The sequence below is a fragment of the Rhinoraja longicauda genome, chromosome 9 (assembly GCF_053455715.1).
Source record: "Rhinoraja longicauda isolate Sanriku21f chromosome 9, sRhiLon1.1, whole genome shotgun sequence".
Taxonomy (NCBI): Eukaryota; Metazoa; Chordata; class Chondrichthyes; order Rajiformes; family Arhynchobatidae; genus Rhinoraja; species Rhinoraja longicauda.
Window position 1 is genome coordinate 23333595 of NC_135961.1, and position 11137 is coordinate 23344731.

The window sequence follows — 11137 nt, forward strand, 5'->3', positions numbered from 1 at the left end:
GTATTGGCGTAGCACCCTCAATCCCCCCCACTCAATCCCCCTTATCCCCCCCTCCCCCCACTGACCCACTCCATCCCCCCTACCCAAACCCACACTTGTTCCTCCCCTGCCCCCACCCCCATTCCCCCTCCCGACTCCTATTCCCCCCTCCTCCTCTCCTGACCCCCACCTCCCTCCCTCTCCCCACCCCCACTCTCCCCTCCTCCCCACCCCTACTCTCTCCTGCCCCCCACTGTCCCCCTTCCCCCACCCCCACTGTTCCCCCCACCCCCACTGCCCCCTCCCCCCACACCCTCCTCTCCCCACGCCCACTATCCCCGACCTCCTCCCCCCACCCCGGCTCTCCCCCTCCTCCCCCCACCACCTCCTCTCCCCACCCCCACTCCCCCCTACCGCCACCCTCTCCCTACCCCCACTCTCCCCTCCACCCAGTCGGCCGCCATGCCCACTCCCCTCCGTGGAGCCGTTGGCTGTGAAAGGCACTTGCCAATGCCCGTGCGTTCAACGCTGACTGCCGACGTGCGAGTCTGCCGGGGCAGGGCCAGGCGAGGGGAGAGCGGAGAGGGGCGAGGGGGGAGGGGACGACTGAGGCCGGGCGGCAGCGCTGCCGGCGGCCATCTTGTTTTGGCGAGTGAGGAGCAAATGAAGTTGAACGTGGAGCATTGTGACATCAGACGCTGAGGAGTTTCAGGAAATGGGTTAGAAAGTGAATTTTTAAACTTTAAAATACGTGTAGTTTTTAAAATGTAGCTTCAATTTGAATGAGAGTTGTTACATAATATGCTCAGAATAATGGTGAGTAATGTGGCGCAAAAATTGTGGCGCTACGGTGTACCGTTTTGGCTGTGCGAAGCACCAAAGTTATGGTGTGCACAAACACACATGCAGACGGACAGAGAGTTTTAGAGATGGATGGACGGATGGACGGATGGATGGATGGATGGTTCAATTATACTTTATTGTCACATGTATCTAAGTACCATGAAATTTTGCATACAATGCACAAAGTACGCAAGAATTTATGGGTTTTCTGAGTCATTTCATTGATTTACAGTGGGATATTAAAGAACAGTTTTATTCAGATGGACCTCCTTGAAGTGATAGAGCATTGCAATAGTTTTGAATTTGTTTAGAAAAGAAACATTGTAAAATGAATTGTTCTTACATTTTGGATTACTAGTAGATTAATGAATAGGTTCTGAACTAATTTACTTAATTTTGCATGCTTATTCAGATATTAGGGAATACAAAAAAAAAAATTGTGAATTTTTAGTTTGCTGTTGTTTAGCAAGCTCCAATTTATGGGTGGCTTGTTTCACGTTGTTTTAAATGTTGTTGTCTGGTGTGGTGTATGTAATTATAAACGGGTCTGAATTATTCTACCATGATATATCTCCTACATATATTTTAGTCTGCTGGGAGGTATGTAAATTCATATCTATTGACATCCAATGAAATTGTTTGAATTGCTGACGTTTGTTTCATTTTAGTTTGATGGCCAGATCGTGGGACAGAAGAGACATGCATCAAGGCAACTTACTAAAGAAAATTTGTAAGTACATTTGTTTAGTGGTATACTGAAATGTTAAGAATTTTAAAGCAGTGGCTTTAATAGTGTTATTAATATATTCTGTATCTGCCTATCCCATTTGTTCATGATTAAATCACTTCTTCTTTGGTTTTGTTCCTGTACTGCCTTTCTATACATTTGATGCTCTTACTTAATTTTGTGGTATTTGCTTCTCTTAGATGTTATCTTGTTATCCCCAGTATGAGGTTTGTGTGCACCTGGTGCATGACTGATTCTGGTTAGGTTGGATGTCCATTGGCAGAATTAGTTTAGCCATTTCAAATAATGTTACTTCTCATATTCTGTTCTCAAATCCATGACCATTCTGAACATCTCTTGGTTTCTTAATGCTCCTTTTCCATTTTATTGATTGTTTGTCAGATCATCCATACCCATAATTTGTTCAGCAAATTCTCACCCTTCTCTCATTAGATTTATCGTCTTCAAAATTATCCACAGCCACTTCTTTGATTTTGTACAGCTCTACATTCTCACTTGTTAGTTTCGAATCAATCTTTATTACATTTTTGAATTATTTCATTCCCCAAGTCAAGTTCTTTGATTTTATGGCCATTTCTCTCACACTGAGAGGTCAACTAGAACGTCCATCCATTTTCCCCAATCTTTATTGCTCGTTTTTAAGACTTGAGAATATTGTAATCAATTAATTAAATAAATAGTTCCATCCGCATTCCACTTGAACCCACAACATTTTGTATAGAAGTCACTAATAATAAGCTATGGAACACCGCAATGGTGTCTTTGATTTCATTCATTTAAACAATAATTTTTGTCACAGTGTGCTCTTCACGTCATATAATAGTTTTAATGAAATTTTCATGTAACTCATTGTGGCAGTATTTTGATATTCTGTGCAATGAGTTATTTGTTTCCATGTGTAAATTATTGGAATCTCTGCCACAACAATACTGAGTTCCAATTTCTGCATCATCCCTTTTGAATTATGTTTTTATATTTATGCTAATGTATATTGGATTGTAGTGAAAGAAACTACATCAACCTGATCATTGTCTCTATTTATCCAGATAGAGCTAGAGCCAATCTTCAATCAGTTAGGATTAGAAGTTAAATGACAGGCTGCTAACTTACTGTGGGACCCAATGTCCATTTATTGTAATGATTTAATTTGTTAAGCTGTTACCACAGATACATGTCAAGAACTTGGCATTCTTCATTAATATTCACCCAGAGCATAATTCAGTTTCTCCCCATCATTCCCAAGCTATTGTGTGCTGCCAATAAAGATTTGTGTCAGTGTTCTCACCATGTGTGGTCTGTACCTCTGTTGTACCTCACCATGTACCTCTGTTGTCAAAAACTATCACTGTAGATTTAGCACAGCATATAGGAGGACTCTGGCTATTGCTTAGTTTTAGACAAGCTTCCATTGTAAAGAGATTTTGAAAAATATTACATAATTGGTAAGTTGCCTTATTTTATATTTTTTATTAAAGAATTCTTCAGCAATTACAAGAAGAACAAAGAAATGTTCTGCAACCTGACTATAAAACATTGTTCAAGTCACAAGAAGATGCCATGCAAAGGCTTCTGCCATATCATGTGTTTCAAGGGAATCTCCCTAACGAAGAAGAATTTCAGAAAGGTATATCTGAGTATTTTAATTACATTTTGTGTCTGATGTAGAGGTCTAATTTTATGTAGCGACAAGTAGAACCCTCGAAATATTATAAGCTGCAGTATTGTGTATTGAAATACAAGTAAATAAACTATTATTGTTGCATATTGTAGGGCTGAATATGAAACTGGGTCAGAAGTTGAGCGTGTATTTTCAGATGAGAAAGCCTTGGGTCACATGTTTTTTGAATGCAAAGATTCATCTGGTTTGATTGCTATAAAAGAAAAGAAAACAATCACACTTTTGGGAGTTTAAGCCAGGGCAGGACATATACAATGATACACATTACCCTGAGTAATGTTGTAAAACAGAGAAAGACAGAGAAACAGAAAAACAAGTATATAGTTAGCTCAAAGTGAAGGTATATGGCATGCTTGTCGTCATCAGATGGGGCATTGAGTACAAGAGTTGGGATGTCATATTACAGCTGTACAAGACATTGGTGAGACCGCACCTGGAATATTGTGAATAGTTCTGAGAGCCATGCTACAGAAAAATCTGATCAAGCTAGAGTGCGCAGAAAAAAATCACAAGGATATCGCTGGGATTGGAGGTTATAAGAAGAGATACTGGATAGGCTAGGATTGATTTCACTGGAGTGAAGGAGGCAGAGGAGCGACATTATAGTGTTTATATTATCACAAGAGGGGTAGAGATAAGGTTTAGATAAGGTGGTTGGTGTAAACGGGAAGGCATCGGTTTAAGGTGATACAGGGAAGATTTAGAGGGGACTTGAGGGGCAAGCTTTTCTCACAGAGGGTGGTGCGTTTATCAAACGAACTGCCAGAGGAAGTCAATAGTCAATCAATAGTCGTTTATTTGTCACATACACATAAATGTGTAGTGAAATGAAACATTACCCGCAGTTGAAACATTAAGACCAATAAGAATAATCAATAAAAATGCAATAACACATACAATCATACACTAACACCAAACAAAAGAAACATCCATCACAGTGAGTCTCCTCCAGTCCCTTCTCACTGTGATGGAAGGCCAGAATGTCTTTTCTCTTCCCCTGCCGTCTTCTCCCGAGGTCAGGCTGTTGTCGTTGCCAAGTCGGGGCGGTCGGGGCTCCCGACATTGGAGCGCCCGCTGGGCGGTAAAAGGTCCACGGCCTATTCCGGGCCGCGCCGGACGGTGAAAGGTCCGCGGCGGGCCGACCCAAGCCCCGCGATTCGGGGCTGGCGAACACGCTGCCTCTGCCGCTGCCGGAGCTCCCGATGTCGGCCCCCACCCAGGGGCCTGCGGGCTTCCGACATCCACGTGGCCCGCGCCGGAGCCTCCGGAGACGAGTCGCAGCCGCACCCGCAGCATCCGCAGGCAGCCAGCGCCGCAGGTGGTGAGTCCAGGCCGTGGGCTCTGCGAACCAGAGCCCCAGGTGGTCCCAGGTGCATGGCCGGTGGTAGGCCGCAACGGGAACGGAGACACGACACAGAAACAAAGGTCGTGTCTCCGTTCGGGAGAGATAATTTTTTACAGTTCCCGTTCCCTCCCACCCACTCCCCCCCCCCCACATAACATACAAACACTACACCATATTAAAACTACAATTCATTCAAAAACAACAAAAAACACAAAAGACAGACGGACTGCAGGCAAGCCGCAGCTGCGACGGCAGCGCTGGCTCTGGTAGACGAAAGTACAATTGAATTTGAAAGACATTTGAAAGTACATTGGTAGTAGGAGAGATTCAGAGGGATATTGACCAAATGCAGACAAATGGGACCAGCTCACAAAGGTATCTTGGTTAACCTTGGCAGAATTGGGCTGAAGGGTCCGTTTCTGTGCTGTATAACTTTGACTTTTTCCGCAATCGTACAGTTTTGAAATTTATGTTAATTCGAATTGTTCTTTGATATCTTTATACTTGTTCAAATACAGGAGTGCACTTAGGAAGCTGCTTCAATCGTTTTAAACTTTACACTCTAAAGGACAGGGAAGTTTATTTTACAGCAACACTTTCTGTACTCATTTATTTTCTTACTGTTTCAATTTATAGGTTTCAGTAATAGGTGAACGTATGTAGATCATCACAGAATTCACCAAATTCCCAAATACCATTTTTTAAATTATTAGTTCCATCAGGTTGTTATTCTCACTAGACCCTTGATTCTCTAATGTATTCAGCAGATTTTGCATAAAGTTCTGTATCCATCGACTTGTACAATAGTATTCCTTTGGGATGTAAAAATAACAGATAATTTTGGCTAGACGTTAATGTATTTCCTGTCTGAAGACAGACTGACTCATCTGTAGAGCATGGACACCTTCACTAGGCAACATTACTTCAAGTTAATTTTTGTCATTCTCCTGCATTGCATTCCATCCTTCCAGTGCCCTGTTGTCTGAATGCTTTCAGCTTTCACAGCTCTGTTTTCAAAACTCTGGCTCAACCAAGATTACTCACCTTAAACCTATGCTCTCCAGTTTACACCAACCACCTTATCTATACCTTATCCTTATCCCTCTCGTGATTTTATAACCACATGGAAACAAGCTGTTCCCGAGTCTAGAGTCGCACATTTAAATCTTTGTATTTTTGTACCTTCTGCTGGACAGGAGCAGGGAGAAGGAATGACTAGGATAGGACACATTTTTGATGTTGGTTGCTTTTAGTGTAGTGCAGCATATAGTGTAGACGGTGTCAACAGTGGGAAGTCTAGTCTATGTGATGGACTGGGCTACTTCTCCAACCCTGCAATCTCTTGCGGTCTTGGGCAGAACAGTTCCCAAAACAAATTGTTTTGCAACCCAACAATATTATTTCTATGGTGCATCTGTAGGGGTTTGTAAATGTCATTGGAGACATGCAGAATGTCCTCAGTTTCCTCAGAAAGTAGAGGTGTTGGTGTGCGTTCTTGGCTGTCGCATCAACGTGGTTGGTCCACGAAAGATCCTTGGTAATATTGACACTAAGATCTCAACCATTTCCATGTTGGCACCATTGATGCTGATCGGGGATTGGGACTGAATCAATGCTTCCTGAAGCCGATAATTAAGTCCTTCATCTTGCTGACATTGAGGGAGAGGTTATTGTTTTTAACTACACAGCTATAAAAACAAAATTGTAGAGGCTTGCTTCTTGCAATAATTTTGTACGTCTGAAAAAGAATTACCATTTGGTTGTTTAGAGGGATGGAACAGGAGGAACCAAAATTATTCATTAGCAGCAAATATGTGAGAGCATTGGCTGCCAGTTGAATGAGACTCCGTATACTCAGTTCGTTTGAAGTCAGCGAAACTGAATGTTTGACTGCACTCTCAAACAGCTTTACTGTGATTGACTGAAAATTAGTTTTCCATCATTGTGCTCTGATTCCTTATTAATTGCATTCTTTTTTTTAACCAGTGGATAATGAATTTGAAGATGTTTCTGTGCAATTGTTGAAGCGCACCCAGATGATGCTCAGCAAATATAGAAAACTGTTGTTGGAAGATGCAATGGTAAGTACTATTTAAATATCTATTGGACAATATACATCCTACATTTTCTTAATGGATAAAGTACAGCTGCAGGAAAATGATAAATGTATCCAATTTGAACTATACACTAAATCAAAAATATATTAACATTATCAACATTTCAGTATGAAATTATTGAACATTATTTTGCAAAATTATGCTAATCATTATTTGTTTGGCTTTAGCGAATAAATCCCTCTGCAGAAATGGTTATGATTGACCGAGTGTTCAATCAAGATGAGAAAGTCGCCCTTATCCAGGACAAACGATGTTCCTTGGAGGATTCTGGTAAGTACTGTAGCTTGATGTTTAGATGTTTGTATAAAGATCTGTGAAATAAAAATGTATTTTAACATACTCATTTCTATTAATAATGAAAAGTTAAAACATTGGTAAGTGCTCACAGTACTGAGTTTGTAAACTTCCTTCAAGGTCCTGACCAGTCCTATTTCATGGTGAAGTATTTGGATAGAGGCTGATCACCCTCTATTTGTTAACAGTGGGGAAATAATATATACTTATATTAAGGTCCTGCGATTATAAAGATACAGAGAAACTTAATTTAAGAATATAGATCAGAATATTCAAAATGTACTATTGTTGTCAACGATTAATGAGGAATTTGATAAAATGATTTGTGAAGCAGAGGTCAGTTTTTCACTAACTATCCTGGTTAACTTTTTTGATTTGTTAATTGTAGGTACACATTTTGTGGGTAGATGAAAAAAAATCCAGCAGTTGAGGCAGGGTGGAGCGATGGGAAATTGGTCAGCTTGGATACCTCTGCTCTCTTCTACACTTCTAATTTCTTACGAGGAGAGACAGTGCATAGAATATGTCTGTCTAACAAGGGCAAACAGGTGCACAATGAAATTTTTTCCTGAACACTTGCTATCATTGGCACTCCAGCAATGTAATGCTAAGTATGCCAGTATGTTTGTCACCCTGGATGACAGTAGTAATAAAGTAATATTTTAAAATTTTAGAAGTACACAAATCACTTGGAGGCCAATTGTTTTCATTGACAGAGATAGTGTTGTGAAAGTGCTTTAAAGGGATATACAGCTACTATTCTGATTTAGCCATTATAGATTAACTGATTTGTTACTGCTATGTCAGCACATTTGTATTTTTACTAGACAAGCTAAAAGCCTCCATTTCAGCTATTGTGATTTAATTTGTTGATGTAAATGTTATATTGCAGTAATTCATTATCATTTTTTCCCCTTTCTTTATTTAGATGGCTATTTAGCTAAGTTTTGCTGTTCCTCATCTGTTTTTGTGAAATCTGCTGCTGAAGCACAACAACTAACTGATGATACGGTGCCACACAAATCTTTAGACATTAGCACCAGGCATTCTACACCAGTGAATACTGCTATCAACCAAAAAAGTGAACCCTCCCGACTGGTCCATTTAGTATCTTCTGTGACAAGTGGAATGAAGGCAGCCACAAACTCTTCCATTGACAGTCCTTGCATTGTTAAATCATACAGCGGCAGTAAAGAGCTCAAACTAACAATCAAATCAGAGACAGTGTGCAGAGCTGGAACACAGAGTAAATCATCAAAAACTCCAGAATGGTCTGATACTGGAAATGAAGGTGGTAAAAACATTGCTGGCTCTACATCTGATTATGTCACGGTTCAAAGTAAAAAAGCTTGTGAACCTGTTGTTGGAACTACCAAAATTTGTGACAGAGAAGAAAGTAGGTTTGACGACGAGAAAAAGCACAGTAATTCTTGTGATAAAGTCAATGTAATGAAGGAGGGACAGAACCCAGTTATTAATCAAATTAATAATTCCATTAAATTGGAGCATGATGTGGGTGACTCTCAGTTGCTTTGGCATGACCAGTCACAAGACCAGAGTGCTAAAAATTCTAAACAGCAAGAGTTTACATGTGTGCAAATTAAAGACGCAAAAGAAGCTCAATGTGACACATCGCTCCATGAACATTTGGAGAGTGCAATCAATAGTATTTTGGATCTACAGCAGGCTCAGAAACCTTCTGATAATGCAATCATCAAAAATAGCTCACCTGAAGTTGAAACTCCTCATTTTTCAGCCTTAGCTCCTGTGGAGAACAATGTAGAAAAATGTATACAAGATCATAATGAAGGCATCAGAGAAACAGACTCCATCTTGGAAGCAGCAGTAAATAGCATATTGGAATGCTGATAATGTGACCATAAGGGAACAGAAATAACAGATTGTCTGCTGCATTGATAACATAGGGATAAAGATGGGAAAAATAGCACATTACTCAATACTGAGAACAGGCTTTTGGTGTTCCTGGAAAGAGGATGAATGCAGTAGAAACTAGGAAATAGATTTATTTTGAAGTATGACTAGTTTGAGCTTAGGAAGGTCTATTGTAGTTTGTACTTTGAAAATAATTATGGTGGCACATGGTGCGCATTAAGTCATTTGTTTAAAAGTTGTCAAGAAGAGATACTTAATTTAATTGTTTTTTTAAGGCTTTAATTTCATGTAAAATGCACTCTTCAATTTCAAGAGTGCTTTTCAGTTTGTGGTACAATTTTTTTTATTTTTAAATTGATACTTTAATGTATAAGTGTTGTTTCAGGGTTACTTTTGTCTTTCATATTATGTAAGAGTTTTTGAGAATGGAGTGCCAATAAGTTAAATCTTGAATAGTTAATGAGCAACATTCCCACTTAAGTCATTTTAAAATTGGAATTCTTGATAATGAGGTTAAAGCCCACTTCATTATTCCTTTTCCATTTTTAATACCACTATGATTATATAATGAAGGCAACTTTAGGTCTTAAAGACCAAAATTGAAAGCACAGTGTGTATCCATACTGTGATTTATCAAACTGTAGATCTAAAAAGTGATGATTCCATTCCCATTTTGTGGACTTTTATTGTTTTTGTCTTGCACATGCAACTGTAAGCTTCCTTGCATTAGTGAAGAGCACAAAATACACATTAGATCAGTTAGGCCTTACAAACTGACATCACATGAGAAAAAAAAATCACTTATGAACTAAATGGTACAGTGTCTTTTATTTTAAACTCTGATTTGTGTAGTGTTCAGCTCTGGTCCTCCTTAGAAATGCTTTGTACACATTTTTAAAATATTTATAAAGATTTTTTGTAAAAAAATGAAAAAAGGAAATGTCAAAGTTATTTTTGTTAAGTTAGTTCAGTACTTATATATAAAGCATGGTAAAACATGATCAGAGTGAATTATTAAGAAGTATTTTAGTTAGATGCTAATGAAACACTGAATCAACTTGTCAAATGAGCCAAAGAATTCAACAAAACTAATTTGTGTTGGTCTTTTAATTTATTGATTATCTCTGTATACAGATTTGTAGCACTGCAGGCTAGTGGCAACCATTTTTCAATATTACAGTTTATTTGAATATTGTGCTGTAATTATTTATTTTGATATTCTTTGCATGGAAAAAAGTAACAGAGTGATAGGTATAACTAGATAGTACAGTAACATTAAGAATCTTTGAATTCTTAAATGATGGCAGAAGATTGGAAAATTTGTTTTGTGATAAAAGGAAGTATGCTTTGTGAATATTTGTTTAACTGCTTTCCTGCCAAAGATAAAACCTTCTTATTTTTTGTCATGTATTTTTAAGGTTAGTAAATTGAAGATATGTATACACATAAAACAACAATAGTCCTTGAGTTGAATCCCCAGCCTTAATTACAATAAACTAAGGAAATGGCATGTTTCATTTATTATTACATTTGTAAAATCCCCCGGTCTTGTGAATTTTGTTTGGAAACATAAAATATTTTTTTGGAGGTTAACCAAAAAGAATGTTGCAAACCACCTGTTATCTAAAGCAATGATACTTCAAATGCAACTAAGCTGAATCCGGATATCCAATTTAATCTGCCTCCCTGAGATGCAGTTATTTTTAAAAAAACCTATCCTTACTTGCCCCAACATTCACAGCACGACCTGAGTTGAAGTGATAAGAGTGTTATTGAAAGTCTCACTGAACAAACAAATAATTTGTTGGAAGAAACAGAAACAAAATGGACACTATTACACTTCTAACTGTTTACTTACCTTTCACTATATTTGGATTTGTCACTAGCATTCAGGATACTTACAACTGCACTGCAGAGGTAAAAAGCATGTTCAAAATAGGGGTAAGTGCCAACCCAGTGTATCCAAGCTGGATGGGGGCAATAGTTTATGGATTTCCCACTAGCAGATCAATTACATGTGCTAGTTTTAAAGGCAAATGCTTCCCCTTGCTTCAATCACAAAGCTCCATTGTAAATGATGAAGACAACGGTAGACATGGTTTATATGACTTTAGAAAGACTTTTGACGAGGACCTGCATAGTAGGCTGGTCCAGAAGTTTGTCACAAGGGATCCAAAGTGTGCTAGCAAACAATCCAAAATTGGCTTGGTGAGGGGAAGCAGAGGGAAGTGGAAGTGGTG

At 39.0% G+C, this 11137-nt stretch overlaps 1 protein-coding gene across 3 annotated transcripts in view; it reads left to right on the forward strand.

The window, feature by feature from the left end:
• The window catches only part of bicral (BICRA like chromatin remodeling complex associated protein), a 60959-nt gene extending 50586 nt beyond the window's left edge, over positions 1-10373 (forward strand). For all 3 annotated transcript variants that reach the window (XM_078404968.1, XM_078404970.1, XM_078404969.1), the window contains 5 exons: positions 1491-1552; positions 3046-3194; positions 6580-6674; positions 6878-6980; positions 7933-10373. In XM_078404968.1, coding sequence (XP_078261094.1) covers positions 1491-1552; positions 3046-3194; positions 6580-6674; positions 6878-6980; positions 7933-8873 — 1350 coding nt within the window. In that variant the 3' untranslated portion in view covers positions 8874-10373. The remainder of the gene's footprint in view (positions 1-1490; positions 1553-3045; positions 3195-6579; positions 6675-6877; positions 6981-7932) is intronic.
• The last annotated feature ends 764 nt before the right edge of the window (positions 10374-11137 follow it).